The sequence below is a fragment of the Rhipicephalus sanguineus genome, chromosome 1 (assembly GCF_013339695.2).
Source record: "Rhipicephalus sanguineus isolate Rsan-2018 chromosome 1, BIME_Rsan_1.4, whole genome shotgun sequence".
Taxonomy (NCBI): Eukaryota; Metazoa; Arthropoda; class Arachnida; order Ixodida; family Ixodidae; genus Rhipicephalus; species Rhipicephalus sanguineus.
This window is the reverse complement of record NC_051176.1, coordinates 190,809,195-190,832,847: the sequence shown is the minus strand read 5'-3', so window position 1 is coordinate 190,832,847 and position 23,653 is coordinate 190,809,195. Positions and strand designations below refer to the sequence as shown.

At 52.8% G+C, this 23,653-nt stretch overlaps 1 protein-coding gene across 1 annotated transcript in view; it reads right to left on the bottom strand.

Moving 5' to 3' along the window:
* The window catches only part of LOC119380921 (luciferin 4-monooxygenase-like), a 60,180-nt gene that overhangs the window by 15,178 nt on the left and 21,349 nt on the right, over window positions 1-23,653 (bottom strand). Inside the window, 2 exon segments of the mRNA XM_049412298.1 lie at window positions 12,702-12,846; window positions 15,020-15,120. Of these exon segments, the coding sequence (XP_049268255.1) occupies window positions 12,702-12,846; window positions 15,020-15,120 (246 nt within the window).

Sequence of the window (23,653 nt, the reverse complement as noted above, 5' to 3'; positions counted from 1 at the left end):
GTAACGGATTAGTGCAGAGGTGGAACGGAACATTTAAGGCGATGCTGAGACATGTTATACACGACCATGCGCGAGATTGGGACCGCTATATACCATGTGTCCTGTGGGCGTATCGCGAGATTCCTCATGAGATAGCAGGCGTGGCACCGTTCGAGCTAATGTATGGTCGCTTGGCCCAAGGACCATTAAACATACTACAGAAAAGCTGGACGGGAGATTGGCAGCCGCCAATAGGTCTAAATAAAAGTGCAACTGCATATTTCACGGAGCTCCGTGAGCGAATGACAGAAGCAGCGCGTGCAGTTGACAGCCGCGCGGAACGAATACAGCAGATGTACACTGAGAAGTATAACCTTCGAGCTAGGCCAAAAGAGTTTGACACGGGGGAGCAGGTACTGGTTCTTGAGACAGGACAGGTGGGAAAGATGCAGCCGAGGTGGAATGGACCCGCGGAAGTGGTGCAGCAGGTGCGGCAAGACAGCTACATCGTCAGGTTTCCGGAAGGTGCGGAAAAATGGGTGCACGCCAATCACCTCAGAAAGTACTACGTCCGGGTACATAACGCGGCTGTAGTGTTTGAAACAGACGAAGAGTTCGGCCAGTTGGAAACAATTCCGGAGCGTAATAGGAGAGGCAATGGCATACTTACAATACTCCAGGAAAGTACACACCTGTCGAAAACGCAGGCACACGAATTGAGTAAAGTATTGAAGAAGTATGAGCACACCTTTTCAGAAAAGCCTGGAATGTCTAAAGTGGGTAAACACAAAATTACCCTGCTTCCGGGCACGACGCCAGCGAAGTCCTACCCCTACCGTGTGCCGGTAGCGCTGAGAGCGGAAGTGGAAAGACAGGTATCCGAGTTGAAGGATTGGGGCTTGATTTACCCTATCGAAAGCAGCTTTGCGCACCCGGTTGTATGCGTTTCGAAGAAAGACGGTACAATGAAAATGTGCGTTGATTACCGCCAATTAAATACAGTCACAGAACCAGACAATTTCCCAATGGGTAAAACGGCGGAATTGCTTTATGAAGTGGCTAAGGCTAACTACATAACGCTACTCGACATGACTCGAGGCTACTGGCAGATACCGGTCGAAGAGAGCTCGCAGAAGCTTACCGCATTCGCGACCACAAGTGGTCTATACGCGTGGCGAGTAATGCCGTATGGGCTGCGCAACTCTGCCGCGACCTTCCAAAGGATTAATAATGAAATACTCCAAAGGCATAGAGGGTATTCGTGTGCTTACATAGATGATGTAGCAGTGTACTCGGAAAGCTGGGAGTCGCATGTACGTCACTTGGAAGCGGTGTTGGCCGCTATAGCGGAAGTGGGTCTAACGATTAACCCGGAAAAGTGCAGGCTCGCACAAGCGAAGGTTAGGTACTTAGGGCACATCGTTGGTTCAGGGTCTCACTCCCCCGACCCCGATAGGGTAAGTGCGATAGCGCAGTTGAAAACACCGCGTACAAAGAAAGACCTGCGAAGCGCGCTGGGGCTCTTCAATTATTATCGGGAATATATACCCGCGTACTCAGAAATAGTGCGCCCTTTGACAGACCTGACAAACCGCCGTGTACCCAACATCATCCCGTGGAGCTTAGAAAGTGAAAGGGCATTTAATGCTATCAAGCTGGCCCTGAAGGCCGTGCCTTCATTAAGTGCTCCACACCTGGGTAGGGAGTTTGTGCTAACGACAGACGCTTCGGAAAGGGGTGTAGGGGCCTGTTTGGCTCAAGAGACAGATGGAGATCAGAAACCTATTGCATTCCTCAGTAAGAAGCTCACTCCTCAGCAGGCAAAGTGGTCGGCTATTGAAAGAGAGGCATTTGCTGTTGTGTGGGCGCTTGGACGATTGGACACTTGGTTATTTGGCGCCAGAATAAAGGTGGTGACTGATCACAACCCGCTGACCTACCTGACCCGCTCCATGTCATCCAGTGCACGCCTGAACCGATGGGCCTTGGCATTACAAAAGTATGACATCACATTTTCTCACATAAAGGGGTCACTTAATAAGTGCGCCGATGCCTTGTCGCGGTTGGACAGCGGGGATTGCTAATGGAAGATAAGGGTGACTGGAGGGGAGGCCGTTAATTGGATTGGATTGGAAAAACTTTATTTACGTCCTGCAGAACGCGCTCAGCGCGTAGCGGGCGTCTCCCACGTAGGGACCGACAGAGAATACCTGGCGGCCGCCTCGTGGGCCTGCTGGACAGCCCATTGCTGGTCGGCGAGAAGCGAGCTTCTGAGGGACGTCTCCCACTTGTGTGAGGTAGAGCCGGGATGAGCGTTTCTACACTCCCAGAGCATGTGTGTGAGTGTCGCCGTGTGTCCGCACGAGGGGCACGTGTCGCTGGGGTACGCGTCGGGATAGAAAACATGAAGCTTGGCGAGGTTTGGATATGTGTGCGTTTGCAGTAAGCGTAGGGTTAGCGCCTGCGGCCTGTTAAGTTTCGGATGCGGGGGCGGAAAAATGCGGCGTCCAAGGTAAAAGTGTTTTGTGATGTCGTTATACGTAATGGGTGCGTCCCGGTTGGCTTCTAACTCGGCGAGATGAGGTTTCCCTGTGACGGCGCGGTCGGTAAGCGCGCGCGCTGCGTCGTGGGCGATCTCGTTGAGGTTGGACGGGGCGCCCGGCACCCGGCCGAGATGGGCAGGGAACCAGATGACGGTGTGATGCTTGAGAGTACTCGGATCCACGCTGCGGAGGATGCGTAACGCCTGATCGGAGACGACGCCACGTTCGAAGGCTTTCATGGCCGCTCTAGAGTCGCTGTAGATGACTTCTCGTTTGCTGTCGAGCACACTTAAGGCTATGGCTACTTGCTCAGCTACTTCGGGGTCTCGGGTGAGGATAGTGGCGGAGTTTAGGATCCGCTGCGTGGATGAAACCGCGACCGCGGCGAAGGCTCGGTTGTTGCGATAGGCAGCGGCGTCCACGAACGAGACGTCGTCCTCTTTCACGTCTATGCGCTTGAGAAAGGCGGTCGCCCGCGCAAGGCGCCTGCCTCTGTTGTAGTCGGGGTGTACATTTCGCGGAATGGGATTGATCGTGATGAGATCTCGGATTTCACGGGGAACCGGCGTCCACTCTGGGGGGTCCCCGGCCGTCGAGGAGAAGCCAAGCTCGTGCAGAATATGGCGGCCCGCCTTGGTGGTCCTGAGTCGGAGCAGCTGCGCCCGTTCCTGAGCCTCGGCGATCTCTTCAAGCGTGTTGTGCACGCCGAGCTCGAGGAGTTTCTCCGTGGAAGTGCTCATAGGGAGGCCGAGGGCTCTTTTAACGACCTTTCTAATAAGGGCGTTCAGTTTATCGCGCTCAGTACGTAGCCATTTGTGCATGGCAGCGACGTACGTGAAATGGCACAGAACAAACGCGTGTACGAGACGCATCAAGTTGTCTTCTTTCAGGCCGTGGTGCCGGTTGGCCACTCTACGTACTAGCCGTATGGCGTTATCAGTCCTAGTCTTGAGCTTCTGCACCGTTTGGGTATTGGTTCCGCGGCACTCGATGATCATGCCCAGGACCCGAATGGAGTCTACCCTGGGGACTGCACGACCATCTCTGGTGTGGAGGATGATGTTGCGTTCGGCCGGGGGTTGCCATCCTTTGGGCTTTGCGCCGCGGCGTTTGGGCAGGTATATCAGCAACTCCGACTTCGCGGGGGAACACTTGAGACCGGTGTGTTCGAGGTAGGATTCGGTGGTTTCGATGGCCTCCTGTAGGGTGGACTCGATGAAGCCATCCGACCCTGTGGAGCACCATATGGTTACATCGTCCGCGTAGATTGTGTGGTTCAACCCCTCGATTTTTGAGAGTTGTTCGGAGAGTCCGATCATCACGAGGTTGAAGAGCGTCGGTGAGAGGACGGATCCCTGGGGAGTGCCTCGCTGTCCGAGCTCGACTTCTTCCGACACCAGGTCTCCTGCGCAGAGGACGGCTCTGCGCCCAGTGAGGAAGGAGCGGACAAAGTCGTAAAACCGACGCCCCAGCCCGAGGTTTGCGATCGCCTTCAAAATGGACGAGTGTGTGATGTTATCGAAGGCCTTTTCTAAATCGAGGCCGAGTATGGCACGAGTGTCCTGAGTGTTACCTCCGTCGAGAATCTGATGCTTTAAAAGTAGCATAGCGTCTTGAGTCGATAATCCTGACCGGAAGCCAATCATGTGGTGTGGGAGGCAATCGTGATCTTCGAGGTATCGACCGACCCTGTTGAGGACGACGTGTTCAGCCACCTTGGCCACGCATGATGTGAGCGAGATGGGACGCAGGTGATCTAGGCTCGGCGCCTTGCCCGGTTTAGGAATGAGGATCGTGTGGGCGAGTTTCCAGGCATCGGGTAGCTCGCCCTTTTTCCATATTTCGTTGATGGTGTCTGTGAGATAAGTGACGGAGGGGTCGTCCAGGTTGCGTAGAAGCTTGTTGGTGATGCCGTCGGGGCCAGGGGCGGAACGGCCATTGAGTTCGTGGAGAGCTCGCCGCACCTCTTCGACGGAAAAGTCGGCGTCTGAGTGTTGTCGGTACCAAGGTATTCTGGGTGAGGAGTCGAAGGGCCCGTGGGAAGCGGGAGATATTTCTGCACGAGGGTCTTGGTGACGTCTTCCGGTGGCGCGGTCCGTTTAGCCTGATGGAGTATCTTCGCGAGCGAATGACGCTGATTCGTGCGGGTGTTGGTGTCGTCGAGCAGGTGTTTGAGGAGGTTCCAGGATTTGCCATTTCGGACCTGACCGTCAATCGAGTTACAAACCTCGTCCCACTTTTGCTTAGAAAGGGCGCGGCAATGATCCTCCATGTTCTTGTTCAGCTCAGATATGCGTTTACGCAACCTCCGAATAAGGCGCTGTCCTTTCCAGCGGGCCAGTAGAGACTGTTTGGCCTCGAGCAGGTGGGCGAGGCGACTGTCCATCTTCTCGGTTGGTAAGTCCGTAGTGATGGTTTTGGTCGCCTTGTCGACGTCGACCTTGAGCTGGGCCGTCCACGTCTCGAGGCTTGGGGCGGCGTCTGGAGGATGTCGTTCTGCGCGGGTCTTCCGGAAAAGGTCCCAGTCAACCCACGTATACAACTTGGTCTTCTTGCAGACAGTGGGGAGGTGTACGGCCAGTAAGAAATGATCGCTACCAAGGTCTACCGCGAGGTTGGACCAACGGGCGTCGGCAATGTTCTTGACGAAGCAGAGATCCGGGGTGGTGTCTCTTTGTGTTGATGTGCCGGTGCGTGTAGGGAAAGCCTTGTCCGTGATGAGAACAAGGTCCATGTCGTTAGCGTTTTGCCAAAGCTCGTTACCCTTGGGGGTGTCGTACGCGTACCCCCAGGCACGATGTGCGGCGTTAAAGTCACCCGCGATCACTAGCGGATTGGACTCTGCGAGACGGATGGCTTTCTGGAACAGGCGTGTGAACCGTTGTCTGTGGTGGCTGGGGCTGCTGTACACATTGAGGATGTACACGCTTTGTCGGGATGTGTTTCCAGGGATGATCTCTACTATAACATGCTCGATTTCGGGCTCATCTAGGCTGTGTGCTATGCAGGTAATCTTGTTAGCAACCAGCGTGGCGGTACCGCGTCCTCCCGAGGGGCCGGGTATCCACTGGTATCCGGAAAACGTGTCGGTTGGTACTGCAGTTTCTTGTAACAGGATGACGTGGGGTTTGGCTTCGTGACTACGGAGGTATTGCTGCAGGGAGGCTTTCTTATGGGCGAAGCTCCTGCAGTTCCATTGCCAGATTCGCAACTCGTCATTTGGCGTGGCCATCTTGAAGCATGCTGGTGTTGGCCTGAGCACCCGACGGGTGCAAAAGGGCCGCGTGTGGGAGTGAACTTGGTGTGGTTGTGCGCTGTGAGACCGGCTGACCCGCGGCGACGGCAGGGGCGACGATGTGGTCAGTGTTGTACACGTTCCTCTAAAACAGGAACGAAAGCTTGTTCCTCGTTCCTTCCCAATATTGGAACGAGTTCCCGTTACAAGTTCCTCTAATGAGAAAGAAACTCGTTCCAGTTACATTTCGAAAATTGGAACGTGCCGTTACATTAACGTTACATTTGAATTGTTATTCAAAAAATAGTTCCCGTGGCTGCCGGATAATCCTGAGGCGAAATAAAGTGAGCAATTTAAAGCTCACATCGAGCTACATAAATTTTACAAATTTGACATCGCCAGCAGCAGGTTACATGTAGATAAAAGGAATCTAAAGAAACGCTCCTAGATGAACTTTTCATAGACCACTGCTCATACTACAGACATGTCTAACTACAACTTTCGTGCTCGTCTATTACAAGTGCAACACACGTGGCACTTTCCACGTCACTCTTCACATGCAGTCAGAATACTTCAGATATTCAAATAGAAATTCCCACACGTGCACCAATATAAATAAGTTTCTTGCACAGGAAATCGCATCGAAAGGAACAATATATAGGCGCTTAACGAGTGCTGATATAATGTCCAGGATACGAATTCGCAGCTTAGTAAAGTGCCTTGTTCGCACTCAGCAAGAGTAGCATCTCGATGTTCGTATCCGACAGACGAACCTGTTTTCTCGTCAGCACTTCGTTGCCAACGTTGAAGAGCCGTTTCACCAAGCGCTTGAGGGTACTGCCGTGTTGTACACAAATAGGAACAAAGTCAACCGAGGTCACAGGGGCGAGGACAGGCTCAGCGTGCGCAACAAGAATGTAGCACTGGATGTACGCGTATCGTTTATTGCATGACAGACGTTATCGGTGAGGCGGCTTTCGAACTGAACTATAATAGAAGTTATAGACCGATAGCCGCGGAGATAACTTGGATGTTGAAGGGATGCTTGCCCGAATGAAACCATCGAAGGCACCGGACAGGCGCCACTGCAGCACTCGCGTCCACTGCGTTTCGGTCCTCTTCCCCGCGGTAAAACTGAGAGCTGGGCGAGTTGGTATGAATTCATGTTGAAACTTTTTTAGCGCGCACAAAAGGCGGAGGACACAGAAAGAAGGTACAAAACGAGCGCTTTGTTTTGCGCTCGTTTTGTACCTTCTTTCTGTGTCCTCTGTCTTTTTCAACATGACCTCTTCCCCTCCAACCACGCAACCGGGTGTCAAAAGACAGATTTGTCGATAGCTGCCGGCGGCATGCACGAGATACTAAAGGGACGATCGAGCCAGCCGCTAAAGAGCACGCGACGAGATAAACATTCCCAGGAACTGGGCCCAAGCTTCGCAGTTGGCAGCGCGCGGACATAAAACCAATAAAACGTCGGAAGGTAGAACTAAAGTGTAACTTCGCCACCGTTACGATGGGGCCGAAGACCATTCATGCGCAGTGGGAGGCAACCGCGCGGGATTTAGGTGGTTAGTATGTCAGTGCTTCACTCATTTTCTGTGGCCTCTAACGTTGTGATTGGCTCCTTTGTCCCATGCGCGTCAAGCACCAGATTCGCGACGATTATTCGCGCCGTTCGAAAACTCCACGGAACCACGCGTATACAGGCGCCTCGACTATACGGTAAGTCGATTCCTTCCCCCACGCACTTTTCGCCGTGTTGACAAGGCCACGGGAACGCGCAGCAGAACCGCCCGAATACGTATCCCCCTCCCCCCACACATGCAAAAAAAAATTGCGTGCCCTTTCCTGGCGGCAGCCTTACAATGGGGTTCGATAATTCTCGAATTTCCAGTAAAAGTTCGCCGAGGTGTGTCTACACCAACGGTCTACACTCCAGAACGGCCCGCGATTGCTGTCAGACTGGCTCAAACAAAAAGAACAAAAAAATCAGCTGTTCCTCCCGCACGTGGTCGGTCTTGACATCGCGCGCTTCCCCAAGCCCCCAGCGTGTGCCTTAGACTGAAAACCAGGGTGCAGCATAGTCAAGTGACAGGCGAGCGGTAGTTTCTTGTGCCTCACGCTGTTGCCCGTCCACCCTGTTCTGCATGATGGGCTGTGCGCGGGCGCCTGTTCAATGGAACGTTTACAGAAGGAACGCCGTTCCCTATGCCGTTCCTACGTAAACGTAACGAGTTACCGTTACAGTTACACCGATCCTCAATGGAACGGCGGCGTTCCTCCGTTCCTCCAAAAAGGAACTAGTTCCTGGAACGTCGTTCCTTGGAACGCCGTTCCGTACAACACTGGATGTGGTCTAGGTAGTGTTCCACCTGGCCCAACCGATTACCGTGGGCCGCAAGGGTTGACTGTACAAGGGCCATACTCTCGCCAAGGAACCGAAGGCTCTCCTTAATCGCTGAAAGCGTGCTCTTAATATCGTCCAACTCCTCGGGCCTTAAAGCTGGCTGGTCGCGGACGATCGCGCGTTTCTTAGGTGCGCTCTCGCCGTCATCATTATGGGCGCCTACGGGCTGCAGCTGTGACGAAGCGACTGCATTGGCGGCGTGATCGGTGGTGGGTGTAGCGGTGGATGCGCTTCTGTCATTTTTTAGTTCGGCGATGGCGACCGTGAGTTTGCGTATTGTTTCTTTCATCATCGCGTTTTCGCGCTTTAGATATGATATTTCAGATGTGGTGTGTGTGTCGTGCTCTGGGAGTAAACCCGACCCTACCTGTGCCGTAGCTTGTCCTTTGCTCCTGACGGTGTCCGCCCAAGTAAGAGCTCCTCGCTTATTGTTGGCGTTGCTTGCCGGTGATGGTGCCGACGGGCTCGACGATCGTTGACCATGGAAACCGCTACGGCCGGGGCAGGATCCGGAACGAGAACCGGAGAGAGACCCGGGACGGGAGCCGGAACGGGATCTGGATGCAGACCCATTGGGCGCCCCACGTCGTGTACTGCGGGAGGGGGCCCGAGGACGGCTCCGGGACCTCGATGCACGTCTGGAGCGGCTTTTGGAACGACCCCTGGATCGGGACTGGGATCGGTTGCCATCGGACCGATCATCTGTCGCATGTTCCGAAGGTTCGTCGTCGTGAGTGGCTGCGTTGGGCTTGTACCTTGCATCAAGATCGTCGTTTCCGTCTCGCGTCGAGCGTGCTCGCTCCCATCGTCGTCGTCGCACCACGTAGGGAATGTTGTAGCGTTCTTTGCATGCCTTGTCGGCAGTGAGGTGGTCTCCTCCACAAAGCTTGCATTTGGGTGTACAACGATGCTCCCGATCAGGGTTCGGGGCACCGCAGCCTCGGCAGATAACGTCTCCGGGGTTAGGACAAACGTCCGCACGATGGCCAAGCCGGCCGCAGGCATAGCAAATATCTATCTGCCTGCGGTATAGCGTACATTGCAATAGCACAGACCCATATCGCACGAAGTTGGGCACGCGATGTCCATCAAAGGCCACGATTACTGCGGTGGTACTGCCGATGCGCTTGGCGGCCAGGGCCAGTGGATTCCTGTCGTTAACGATCTTTGCATCGATGTCCGCCGAACTGTCTTGCACGGGGATCCCCCGGATGACGCCTTTGCATGTAGAATACGGTGCCGCTTCGTAGGCACTCACTTCGTAGGTCTTATCAGCGATGCGGATTTCTTTAATGCGCACGTAGCGGTTGGCGTTATCTCTTCTCGGCGTGCTCGCCACTAAGATATTCTGCTTACTGTTTGGGCAGAGCGTGTCCGCATGCTGTTCCACAGGGCTGATACCTGCCGAGACGGCAATGGCGTCGGCGACGATCGTTGGGCCAAGCTTAGCGATATTAAGGCCCCCTCTGGGTCTTATGATGATGCGTATGTCGTCCTTCGGTAGTTGCGGCATTCGGCTCGCTCGGATGATTTTGTTCTTGACGTTTTCACTATCGCAGGGCTTGTTCCCTCCATGTTTCAAAGCGCCATTAGGCGGCGTAGGTTTGGAGTCCACCTTTTGGGTTAGTGCACGGCGAGACGAGGCGGTCTGCCAGCCTTGGTCTGGTGTGATTTCTTCCGGGTCAATGTCCTCCCCCGATACGTGGTATTCCATCGCGCCGTGACAGAATGCAGCCGAAGTAGCAGCAACGACGTGGTAGAGCGCAGCGAGCCAGCCGCGGCGCCGCGCTAGCGAGCGCGCGCCACGTCGAAGCAAAGAGGGCACTCGTTAGGGCTAGCTGGGCGGCAGGCGAGCGACGATAGAAAATGCGTTGAAAAACGTAGAAATAGGCACTCACTGCACTCAAGAAAGTGTCGATAGGGTCCTTTTGTCTTCAGGATGTTGCTGTTTACCGATATACCGTTGAAATCACAAAAAAGCGTTACGAAAACGTTGAGTAAAGCGGGAGCCGAAGTGAACACGTCCGCACACCTCGGCTATCGTCACGGTAGAACCAGGCCGTTAATGTAAATTTTGTTTTTGGCTAGTACTTTAACACGGACCCCGTTGTGAAATAAGAGTATGTTTTTTTTTAGACTAGCCAGACAGCAAAAGCATTGTGCCTAAATGTTGACTAATTGTCATGGTGCTTCAAGGAATGTACAGGACAGGAATGTACAGGACAGGAAAGGACAGGAATGTACCAACCTGCGAGGGACGTTCCAAACAGGCGCGGGTGTGCCTGCTTGAGTGCATTTTGGTGTGTGTGTGCGTGTGGATGTAACAACCCCCCTCGTGCGATTATGCGTGACTTCATGCGTTGGACTGCACACAAACAATTGGGAAGGGGTGCATCCGGCATGACGCTCGGTAGTGATGGGGAATCTTTTATAACGTGTTTAGTGTTTGTCTTTGTGCGATGTTATTTGCTTACTTGCCTAAGTGGTGATGAAACTGGACCACAATCTCGAAACGTTGTCAGCGCCCTTGAGCGTGAATACCCCCCCCCGCCCCCGCATGGAATTTTGAAGTTGAATGTACAACAAGCGTACATACAACATTCTTGGGTTGGAAGGAGTTATGTTCGGGGGACGATTTCCCCAGTACGGATCAACGGTGACTAATCGCGGATGGCGCGTGACGGAAAAGGGGCGCTCGGAAGGGCCATTAGGCCGTTCGCCTCTACCCGCGCCTTTGTAGCCGAACCCCGCGACCTTTTGTCGACCGCTCCTTTCGCGGCGTCACCCGTACGGCGGAAGCGATCTCACGGAGACTGACAACGTAAACAATGTGTCGCCGTCGCAACGGTCCTCACTGAAGGAGCACCGACGTGGTTTTGCAGTAATTGCAACAGGCGGCGGCATCTTGTCGCAGACAAGGTCCGAGACGGCATAGTAAACTGGGCACGTTGGTGTGGTTCATTTCAGTGTACGTTGACTTTGTATGTGATTGATGGCGTTTTTAGTTGGCTTGCCGCATAGTGAGGGCAGCAAAGCGTCGGAACGCGGAGGCGGAGACACGTCTCTGAGAGAAACAAAGTTCTCTGCTTCACTGGTGGAGTACCGAAAAGGGTTGGTCCCGTAAGGCGGTCTCAGACGAGACAGGGTGGATTTAAAGGAAGAAATAGGAGAGGAGAGGGGAGAGCTTGGTGCTCGACGGAGAGATTGCGGAGGGGACAGAGGTCGTGCTTGGCGCCGACTCTGATCCAGGGACGAAGGACTTAGAGATATTCTCTTAAGGGCTTGAACGCTTGGTGCGGGCCCAGCCCAGTTGTTGTCGCGAGAGCTGTTCAGTGGCCACCCCGGCCTTTGTTTTGTCATACAGTGTAAAAATGTGTAAATAAACCCAAGTTTGCCAAGATCTGAACAACCGGGCCTGTCCAGTCCTTCAACGTGTCGCCACGATCATCCGAACCATCGGGATCACCTCCATCGACCCAAATTTAACTCCGTCTAAAAGCAGATAGCATGCTATTGGTCAATAGCCGACATAAATCAAGTGCGGCGTTTGAATCAGATGCGCTTCTCGCCACGGGGGGCCGCCACGTGCCGACGCCGCGCTTCATAGCCTGCTAACGTCACACAGTGAGCCACACTCGCGCACATGAATCGCAACGGGAGAGAGTGATCGCGTTTTATCACGCCCGCTTACGGTCATGACTCACGCTGACGGAACTTCCCTCCCCCGTGTCATCTCTCGCTTTGTAGCTTCCGGCGTACTCGTCCGGACGAGAGAAGAGGGAAAGTGCTTAAAATCGTGCGACAAATCCCTGTAACTCCATTCGTTCGACGAATTCGAGGAATGTTTTTTGCGGCAATCGATTCGTGAGGCAATACATTCCGATACTACTGAGGTCATTCGACGATTACTTGGAAAAGTGGTTCAGGATCCCTTTAAATAAACGACTGATTGATTGATTGATTGATTGATTGATTGATTGATTGATTGATTGATTGATTGATTGATTAGTAGTAGTATTTGGTTATGAAATAGCTCGATCCATACGCACAGTTTTCTAGGTGCTTCACAACTGCACCACATTGTACCGCTGTTGAAAGGGCACGTGTGAATACGACTGCTAAATAAATAATAACTGGTGTTTTACGTGCTAAAACCGCGATATGATTATGAGGCACGCCATAGTGGAGGGCTCCAGAAATTTCGACGATCTGGTGTTTTTTAACGTGCACTGACATCACACAATACAAGGGCCTCTGGCATTTCACCTCCATTGAAATGCGACCGCCACGGCCGGGATCGAACCCGCGACTTTTGGGTCAGTACAGGACACCGTAACCACTGTACCACCGAGACGGACAATGCGACTCTTGAAGACCGTAGCACCAAACGCTGACAGATTCGTGTTCAAAACGCTGAACATATTGTCACTTTGGCAACACCTTCGTCGGAAGTTTGCATCTCTGTTTCATTCACTTTGTGAAAAGGTATCTTTGTGAGAAGCGATATGCCTAAAAGCAGGAAATGACGTAATCCTACCCGTGTGATACCAGCCGTCCGCGTCGATAGCGTTCTCGGTTGCTTCCGGTTTGTTGAGGTATCCCAGCATCATCTGGGGCCCGCGGACCAACATCTCACCATCTTTGTCAGCGGTGAGCGGCTTTCCGGTATCGAGGTCCAATATCTGCATATTGCGCGATCACGTATCCATCCATTGGAACATGCACGTACGAAAGAACGACAGATGTGTGATGCTCAGCGCGTGAGCATGAGCTATATTAACCTGGTGTAAACCACAGAGCGGCGTCTTACGAAACTTTTAAACAGCACTTAGTTATACAAGGCTCCAGGTTCTCGATATGACAACTTGAAAATGAGCAGCGTCATCTTACAGACATTGTAACGTCAAACATTAGGTTACACATATTGATATCGTTAAGAAGGTGTCGCCCCGTGCACTAAGCGGACCCGTTAGTTTCAATACTTTTCACTCTCAAGCGTCATTCTATGATCATCGCCGCGATGATCGTCTCGTTAATATACGTAAACTAACCTTATCGCTCGATACCTGGGGCGCAATTCACAAGACTTTTCAGTCGTAAGATTTATTCGCCATTGGCCATCCAGCTTCGCAAGTGAATTTCCAGCGTCAAGATCGACAGAAATTTTCTCTTACGAACGATTCCAGCGCAAGAAGTTGTGAATACGGGCCCTGAAAGGCGCAGAAAAAAAAAAGAGGGGAGAAGAATATCGAAACTGTATTATCTGCCGCCTTGTGACGGTTACGTTACGCGAATAATCAAACCAGGTAAAGAGTTCAGCGTAATATTGTGAGCAAGGCTCCCGTCAGGGGAGCCGAAACGTCTTTTCCTTGTTCTTTCGTGGACGGTGTTCTTCATTTACTTTTTTATGATATTACTTCCCGACCAGACGGGGCTTCCGTCAAAACCCCGACTTCTTTAATCAAAACAAATGTTTCATATTTCAAATGGCCGATGTTTGACGTATACAGCAGAATTAAGAATTGAATAAATTTGGCTTATCACCCTTGTGTGAACATGGATTTCTCGTTTAAACGTTACACGGTGCTTCAACGGAAATATGCATAGAGTGAATCAAGTGCTGATATGGGGCCGAATTCACAAAACTTCCGTACGTGCGCTTTCCCATTGGTCTGCCGGCCTCGCTAATATGTCCCGCATCGTGATCGGCTGAAATATTCTCTTACGGAAATTTTTAGCGAAAGACATCTTTGTGAGTACGGGCCATCTTTGTGAGTACGGGACTTTAGTATGTTTATAATTAAATATATCACGCTATCTCTTATGAGCGCTACAGTTGATTTGTATTTCGTTGCGTAAGTGGCATTGCGTTAGCGAGTGTTCACAGCGCTGTATAAATCAGGGCCAATATTCACAAAGCTTCCCTTACGCAGCTGCCGTCAGCCATTGATCATCCAGGCACTGATCGTCAATCACGAGAGCGCTATCAAGAGTGGGATGAGCCCAATAACTAGCCAATGAGAAAATTCTCTTTCGCGAAATAAGTTATGTAAATACGGGCTTTGGTGTGCTCGTCAGTTGCAGTATTAACTGTTTGCGACTCCATGTTCAACACCTCAGCGGTTGAATTTATCCATTTATTTAATTTAATAATAATATCTGGGGTTTAACGTCCCAAAACCACGATATGATTATGAGAGACGCCTTAGTGGAGGGCTCCGGAAATTTTGACCACCTGGGGTTCTTTAACGTGCACCTAAATCTGAGTACATGGGCCTCAAACATTTTCGCCTCCATCGAAAATGCAGCCGCCGCAGCCACATTTATTTAATTTAGTTAAAGCTATGGCTCACTCACTCCACTGATAAGCATGTACGCCGGTGCTTATCATAAGCATGATGTCGTAACCACGGCGTTATAACGTCCATGATACGCAAACAACTGATGCAAGCAGTCTATGATTATACTCCTGAAACATTCGTGAAATATCCAGTTCTTGCTGTTGCCCAATTACCCTTTATATGACTGGTAATATCTAAAATCCGCTATTCATTCCTTGTTGTCCTAAGGAAGTAAATAAAACGCATGATCGCAGAATTCTACATCGAGAGGTTGTGTCACGGTGGTAGTGTGCATGCCAAAAGAAAAATCGGCGTCCTTAATAACATGACTTCAACGTAAGTGTGATGTGCGTTGAACAGGCCTTTTCAATGAGATAATTACGTTCATGCATTCGTATTCGTGACGATTCATTATAGTAAATTTATTTTTGTATTGGTTGAGATTATTTACTCAGTACCCTGACTACAATAAAGCATCGAATGTTCAATTTTGTTTTTGTTTTTTTCAGCGCACCTTGATTTCAGTAAGTGGCATCGGATATCCAACGGTCCCCGACGAGACGTGGTGCAAAGGTGTTACGCTGACCATGCCGCTCATCTCTGTCATTCCGTACACTGCGGGAACAAGGACGTAAAAAAATGAAAAAAAGAAAGAATGGACTCACGTCACTTCAACACGCAACACGAGCAAATAGGTCACCCAAAAGGCATGCACAAGCAGCGTCGAAGGGAGGGATTTTGTTTTCCATATACTGGGCCTTATAGGCGCGAGCGCCGCACCCCATTTTACTGAATCCTCTGCTGCGATACCGAAATCGCATTGTTTGGGGAATGGGCGCAATCAGGTCGGGACACAACTGTCGGCAGTCATTAATGCACTCACAGAGGTACAGCAACAGTTCGACTCCTTTGCAACAGCGACCTTGACTGACAGTAGCAGACTCAAAGGGTATCGTGCTGCCACCTCTAGCGTCGCCTGCTCATACGGTTCCCGCCAGCAAGCGAGACTTGAGTGGCAGCGATCTCCGGCGGTAGCATATATATATATATATATATATATATATATATATATATATATATATATATATATATATATATATATATATCTGTGTGTGTGTACGTGTGTGTATATAAATGCGGAAGAGTAACTTCGGTTGCCGTGGCCGCAAGGGCATAAGTATAACAATATATGCGCCTTCATAAAAACAACTGTTTATTTTGTCTACGTTTCGACGGGAGCCCCGTCTTCTTCCGGACATGTCCAGGTTATGTCCTGAAGAAGACCGGGCTCCCGTCGAAACGTAGACAAAATAAACAGTTGTTTTTATGAAGGCGTATATACTTCTATACTTTTATATATATATATATATATATATATATATATATATATATATATATATATATATATATATGTGTGTGTGTGTGTGTGTGTGTGTGAATGTCACCTTTCTATGAAAAAATCCCCAATATGGGTCATATTGTCAATATTTAAGGCCGCATGAAAAACCCACGAAAGCGTAAATGTTCGTGAAACTTATTTTAGGTGAGAAGCCTACGATCGTTATGTAGGGAAAATTTGTCTTAGCCTAATATATGAAGAAGAGATTTTTTGAAAACGCATTTTCCGAGCCATAGTTTCGAGCTTTCCGAAAAACGTCACATGGAGTTTGCAGCAATGAAAATTTTTTTTTTGCTAAAAATATTTTGGCGGTAGGCTTCTAGCTTTGGATAGATAGTCCTCGATTTTTTTCATTCAAATCGCAGATGGTCGAGCGCCAAGGCTGGGACAGTTGGCGTGGAATGACCCATATATACGACGATGACGAACTTGTCAGTTGTGCTGTAGGTGTGTGTGTGTGTGTGTGTGTGTGTGTGTGTGTGTGTGTGTGTGTGTGTGTGTGTGTGTGTGTGTGTGTGTGTGTATTTTGCTACGCTCGCCTCAGTGCTGGGCAGTATCGAAGATACATCTATCTTAGATACTATCTTAGATACTCTATGGGTATCTTGTATCTGTATCGCGATACGTCTCGAAAGATGAGTATCTGTATCTGTATTTCCGATACATTCGATAATGTATCGTATATCTTAAGATACAAGATACTTCTATCGCAACACAACTGTGCGAAACAATAATCGCTGGCCAAGCTCCGCTTCTCAAGCTGGTACTGGATGCCACTAAGCCATCTGAATAAGTGTTACGGCAGTGACGCAATTTTATTTTTCCGCCAGAGTACACCAGGGAGGGCGGATGAGGAAGACAAGCGCGCGGACGTCTACTCCCAGCCCACGCACTTTTTGTTTGTTTGATGTCCTTTCTTTTTAGTTGCGCCAATGCCGCGACACTTGCTCTTAGCCACTGTCCTGTGCCGCGTCTATCGCGCAAATTCTGATGTTGCTACAGTGTCGTTATTGAAGATTCTCTTGCGTCTTGCATCTTGCTATGTAACGAAATGTGATGCGTGCAAGAATGGGGTTCCTTTGCATCGCGTGGATTTTACATAACAGAGATTTGAAGGATCTCGTGGATGTAATTTGACTTGCAGGCCGTGAAATAACTTATATGCAAATAAGAATCTAACAACGTTAGCACAACTGGTGCTGATGCTAGATCTAAAAGACCAAGCGTTTACCTAACAGAAAATATCTTGGCGTACCGTATCTTTCACTTCTTGCTACATTTATTCAAAGAATTTATGAAATCATAGTTTCATTATTAGCACAAGTGCTTTCTTAGCTGTCATTTTGCATCCCTTACATTAATTAAGTCTCTGCACTGTTTTTCCGGTCTGGTCACTGCAGTATGTCTTTTGTAACGTGCTCCCAAAATAAGATCTCTGCTTTATTCTTCTGTCTACTTTATTTCCACTACTGTTTACACAGTTACACGTTGCCAAGGCGATGTTGAAAACAAGTACAAAATTATGTGGGCGTACCTTGAGTAAACAGTACAAAACATTCGGCTTACCGCTTAGGAAGATAGCGAAATTGAGTTTGCATTATAATATTGAAAATGATTAGGAGCCATCTTAAAGATGTTAGGAGGGGGATTCGAGAAACGTTGTTTTACTGAATGCTCTGTTTTACTAATCAGCGTCCCAACGAGCCGTTTCAGGCAATGTTCCATAGGCACTGAATTTGCTATAGTCTCAACAGGTAAGTTGACAATACTTCATGCTCATAGCTATTCAGGGCGCCATCTGTATTGTGTTTCTGTACTCATTCAATGTGAATGTTTGATACACAACCACCTCTCTATTTTACTTATATTTGTTGTCCTGTTTTAGGCTTTCTTCAACATTTTTCGCATTACTAATCGCCACGTAATGGGAGCTATAAGTGGCAATAGCGCAAATAGCGGCGGTTGGTTGGTTGGTTGAAAAACTTTATTTGGGTCCTGCAAGGCGCGCGTCAGCGCGCAGCGGGCGACTCCCACGTCGGGACCGTCAGACCAAGCCTGCCGGCCGCTCCGCGGGCCTGCTGGACGGCCCAGAGCTGGTCAGCCAGGAGGGAGCTGCGGAGGGCCGCCTCCCACCTGGCCGAAGCAGTATCGGGGTTAGTGTGCGTTGCCTTGCACTCCCAGAGCATATGCGCTAGCGTGGCTACGTCTCCGCATGCGGGGCAAGCGTCACTGGGGAATACCTCGGGATAAATGGCGTGTAAGGAGCTCGGATTAGGGTACGTCTCCGTCTGCAGTAGTCTGAGCGTAAGGGCCTGAGGCCTATTAAGTTTGGGGTGAGGGAGTGGGTACACTCTTCGCGCGAGGTAAAAATGTTTCGTTATTTCGTTGTACGTGGCAGGCGCGTCCCTGTTCTCCGCAACCTCGTTGTTACCAAGCCGTTGCCCGGAACCGGCGCGGTCGGTTAGCGCGCGCGCGGTCTCGTGGGCCGACTCGTTGAGGTTGGGGGGAGCACCCTTGACCTGTCCAACGTGTGCGGGAAACCATATAAGTACGTGGTCCTTTATACCGTCTCGGCGGCCACTCCGGAGCACGCGCAGGGCTTTCTCGGAGACGACGCCGCTCTCAAAAGCTCTGATAGCCGACCTCGAGTCGCTATAGATGACATCCCTTTCGCCGTCCAGGATAGCCAGGGCGATGGCCACTTGCTCGGCAATTGCCGGGTCGTCGGTGCGGACCGATGCGCAGTTGGTGATTTGCTGTTTGGAGTCGACGACAACCGCGGAAAAGGCGCGGCTCCCGCGGTAGGCTGCCGCGTCGACGAAGCTGACGCTGCGTTCCTCGCTGCGGATCTGCTTGAGAATAGCAGCGGCTCTGGCCCGTCGCCTGCCGCGGTTGTGCTCGGGATGGACATTCCTCGGGATCGGTGCCACGGTAATGAGGTCGCGAATCTCGCGGGGCAGCTGCCTCATCTCCTTCACTTCGGCCGGGGAGTGGCCGAGCTCTCGTAGTATATGCCTACCGGCCTGGGAGGTCGAAAGGCGCGCGATCTGGGCTCGCTCCTGCGCTTCGGCAATCTCCTCCAACGTATTGTGTACTCCGAGCTGCAGTAGGCGCTCGGTGCGTGTCCTGATCGGGATACCGAGGGCCCGCTTGGTGATCTTCCTGAGCAGGATGTTGAGCTTGTCGCGCTCGGCACGCTGCCAGTTGTGCATGGCCGCGACATACGAAAAGTGGCAGAGCACGAAGGTGTTGACCAGGCGGATGAGGTTGTCTTCCTTGAGGCCGTGATGACGGTTGGCCACCCGCCGGACCAGCTGAACCGCGTTATCCGTCTTAGTTGCAAGCTTGAGTATAGTCTTGGCGTTGGAACCGTTGGACGCGATGGTCATGCCAAGGACCCGAATGGAGTCGACTCTGGGTATTGCGGCGCCGTCTCCGGTGAGGAGCTTGATCTCACTCTCCGCGATCGGCTTCCAGCCCTTGGGCTTGGGTCCCAGCCTAGTGGGTTGGTAGAGGAGGAGCTCGGACTTGCTTGGGGAACACCTCAGGCCCGTGGGGCGGAGGTAATCTTCGGTGGTGTCTATGGCTTCCTGCAGGGCGCGCTCGACCTGCCCGTCGCTGCCGCCCGAGCACCAAATGGTGATATCGTCGGCGTAAATCGTGTGGTTAATGTCCTCGATGCGCGAGAGCCTCTTGGACAACCCGACCATGGCAAGGTTGAACAGGGTGGGCGAGATCACCGATCCCTGCGGGGTGCCGCGCGAGCCAAGCTCGATCTCTTCGGAGACCAGGTCTCCCGCCCTGAGGGTGGCTTTCCTGCGGGTCAGGAACGATTTGGTGTACTCGTAGAATCTGGCTCCCAGGCCGAGCTCGGCGATCGACCGCAACACGAAAGAGTGGGCAACATTGTCGAATGCTTTCTCCAGGTCTAGCCCGAGAATGGCCCGCGTGTCTCGAGTGTTGCGGTCGATGACTTGGTGCTTGAGCAGCTTCATAGCGTCTTGCGTCGAGAGCTTGGCGCGAAAACCGATCATGGTGTGCGGGTAGAGCCCATTGTCCTCCAAGTACCGGGTCAGCCTGTTGAGCACCACGTGCTCGGCCACCTTGCCCACGCAGGACGTGAGCGAAATGGGGCGCAGGTTGTGCAGGTTGGGTGGCTTGCCGGGCTTGGGGATGAGCACGGTGTGTGCGAGCTTCCACGCATCGGGGACCTCGCCGACCTTCCAAGCCTCATTGATGACTTCGGTTAGGTAGTCGATCGACGGGTCGTCCAGGTTGCGCAGGATCTTGTTCGTTATGCCATCACGGCCTGCGGCGGACTTCCATTGAGCTCGTGGAGTGCCCGGCGAACCTCTTCGTTGCAGATCTCGGCGTCCAGTTCAGGGTTGGCCGGCCCGAGTACTCGGGGTGCGTTGTTGCGGGTCTCGAGTCGACAGGGAGGTACTTTTGCACCAGCTGCTTCATGACCTCCTCTTCTGAAGAGGACTGCTTCGCCTCGTGCATAGCCCGCGCTAGTAGGTGCCGCTGGTTAGTCCTGGTGTTAGTCTCGTCGAGCAGGTGCTTGAGCAGGTTCCATGTCTTGCCATTGCGCATCTGGCCGTCCACCGAGTTGCACACCTCGTCCCACTGCTGCTTAGCGAGGACGCGGCAGTGCTCCTCGATGGTCTTGTTCAGTTCCGAGATCTTCTTGCGCAACCTGCGGTTTAGGCGCTGGCCTTTCCAGCGGGCAAGAAGCGACTGCTTGGCCTCGAGCAGGTGGGCCAGGCGGCTGTCAATCTTCTCAACCGGTAGGTCGGTGCTGATCTTCTTGGTGGTACTCCTGACGTCCTCCCTGATCTGGCTTACCCATTGGTCGAGGCTCGGCCTGGCTGCAGGGAGAATCCGGTCGTTGCGGACTTTGCGAAACTGGTCCCAGTCCGTCCAAGAAAACTCCCGTGCCTTCTTTCGGGCGACTGAGAACTGCGTGAGCAGGACGTAGTGGTCGCTACCCAAGTCTGTGGCCGAGTTGGTCCACTGTGCCTCGGCGAGATTCTTGACGAAGGTCAAGTCGGGGGTCGAGTCTCTAGAGGACGAGGTGCCCAACCTGGTGGGAAAGGCCTTGTCGGTGATTAGCGTCAGGTCCATGTCGGTCGCGTTCTGCCACAGTTCCTCGCCCTTGCTGGTGTCGTAGGGGTAGCCCCAGGTGTGGTGCGGAGCATTAAAGTCACCCGCCACCACGAGGGGGTTGGAGCCCGCCAGGTTGACGGCCTTCTTCATCAGGGCCTTGAAGCGCTGTCGTCGCTCCTTAGGGCTACTGTACACGTTGAGGAGAAAGATGCTGCTTCGGTCCGAGCTGCCGGGCAGAATCTCGGTCATGACTTATTCGGCGTTGCTAGTGGCCAGGCACGTAGGCAAGGGGGGGGGGCCCGGGGGGCCCGGCCCCCCCCCCCCCCCCGAAATTCGTCCAGCCTTATATGTTCCCGGGCAATATTTTTTTCTTTTTGCCATGAAAAGACTTTCTTTCGAATAACTAGGCCTTGGGCCCCCCCCCCCCGAAAAAAATCCTGGCTACGTGCCTGCTAGTGGCCATCTTGAGGTCGTGGGAGAGGTGCGTGAGCTTGTTGCTGACCAAAGTACAGACGCCCCGGCCGTCGGAATGGCGCGACACGGGCTGGTAACCAGTCAGCGTGACGTTGGGGGTCAAGGTTTCCTGAAGCAGGATGACGTGGGGTTTCTCGCTATAACTTCGGATGTACTGCTGCAGGGACGCCCTTTTACCGAGGAAGCCCCTGCAGTTCCACTGCCAAATGCGAAACGTCTCACTTGGCTTGGCCATCTTGGTTCCGTTGTGGGCGGCTGCTGCCCTCAGATTGGCTAAGGATCGTGTGGAGGATGGGGCCCGTTGCACCGGGCTGCGGTTGGATGTCGGCGTTTGGTGTCAGAGCGGGTACTACTACGTTTTCGAGGAAGGACTCTACCTTTGACACGCGGTCGTTTTGCGCGGCCAGGGTGACCTGCAGCTGGGCAAAGTTCTCCCCGAGCTGCTTGATGCTTTCACTGAGCGCGGACAGCGTGTCTCGGAGCTCGGATTTGACTCGGTTGGCTACACCGTCCTGTTCGTAAGCGACGGCCCTCTTCTTGGGAGCGCTCTGACCATTGCTGCTGCTGCTGCCTTCTTCACTGCCGTGCACCTCCATGGGTTGGGGCGCTGCCTCCAAGGTGTAGGCGTTGGCGGGCGGCGGTGGTGGGCTTCTCGCATTCTTAATCTCGGCAATTTCGGACATTAGCCTATTAACGGTTTCCCTCATCTTAGCGTTTTCGCTTTTCAACTGAGCGATCTCGCGCGCGCTTTCCGCATGCTCTGGGAGTGACCCCGATACTACCTCAGGCGGCCCTCCTCGAACCGTGTCGGCCCAGGTTAGAGAGCCCGTCTTCTTGCTTCTCGCGGACACGCCGGTAGGCTGCTGCTGGCCCCCGGTAGACCTGGAGCGGGACCTGGAGCGGCTCCCAGACTTGTAGCGGCGCCCTCCTCCTCGGGAACCTCCTCGGGACCGGGAGCGGCCCCTGGAACGGGACCGGGAACGGGAACGGCTCCTGGAAGGGCCCCCGGAGCCGCGTGACTGCCGGTAGTTCTGCCCGTCCGTGGGGTGTGACGGTGGTGCCTTGGCCTGGTCTTGGTCGGTGGCACGGGACTTCTCCCAGCGCCTTCGCCGCACGGCGTATGGGATCTGAAATCGTTGCTTACAGTCGTTGTCGGCCGTGAGGTGTTGGCCACCGCACAGCCTGCACTTAGGGGTACACTGGTGCTGCGAGTCCGGGTTTGATGCCCCGCAGCCTCGACAGACGACGTCGCCGGGGCTGGGACACACATCGGCACGGTGGCCGAGCCGGCCACAAGCGTAGCAAATGTCTATTTTCTTGCGATAAAGCGAACACCGCACAAGGGTGGGGCCGTAGCGCACAAAGTTTGGGACCCTGTGACCGTCGAAGGCGACGATCACCGTACCGGTGCTGCCAATGCGTTTGGCTGCCAGGGCCAGTGGGTTTCTTTCATTTACTAGCTTGTTGTCAATAACATCAGGGCCGTCGACGAGCGGAATGCCTCGGATCACGCCCTTGCACGTGGAATGTGGGGCGGCCTCATGCACTGACCTCGTAGGTCCGGCCCAGGACAACGATCTGCCGAACCCTGACGTAGCGGTCGGCATTCTCCCTTCTAGGTGTGCTGGCAACCATAATATTCTGCTGGACGTTGGGGCATAGCGTGTCGCCCCGCAGGTCTTCGGTGCAGATGCTAGTGGCAGCCAGGATTGCATCAGCCACCACGGTGGAGCCTGTCTTGACAATACTGAGGCCTCCGCGTGGCCGAATCACAATCTTGTTATCCTCCCTGGGGAGCTGCGGCATCCGGCCAGCGCGGAGGATCCTAGTCTTGATGTTATTGCCGCCGTTGTGACCTCGTGGGGCCTCGGACGTGGTAGAGTTCGTCCCGTTAGGATTAGCGCCTGCCGAACGCGCGCCAGCTTTTCTGGCGCCTGCTGACTGCCAACCACGGTCTTCTGTCATCTCTTCGGGGGTTATGTCATCCCCCACCACTCGATATTCCATTTTCCCCGCAAAAATGCCCTGCGAGGAGCGACAAGGGCTCCAGGGAACGGGCCTGGCGCCACGCCGGAGGGGGCGTGCCTCGTTAGGCTTAGCCCAAGCGGCGGCGTGGTCGGGAGGAAAAACGTTCGTAAAATGTGAAAACAGTCCACTTACAGGGCAGAA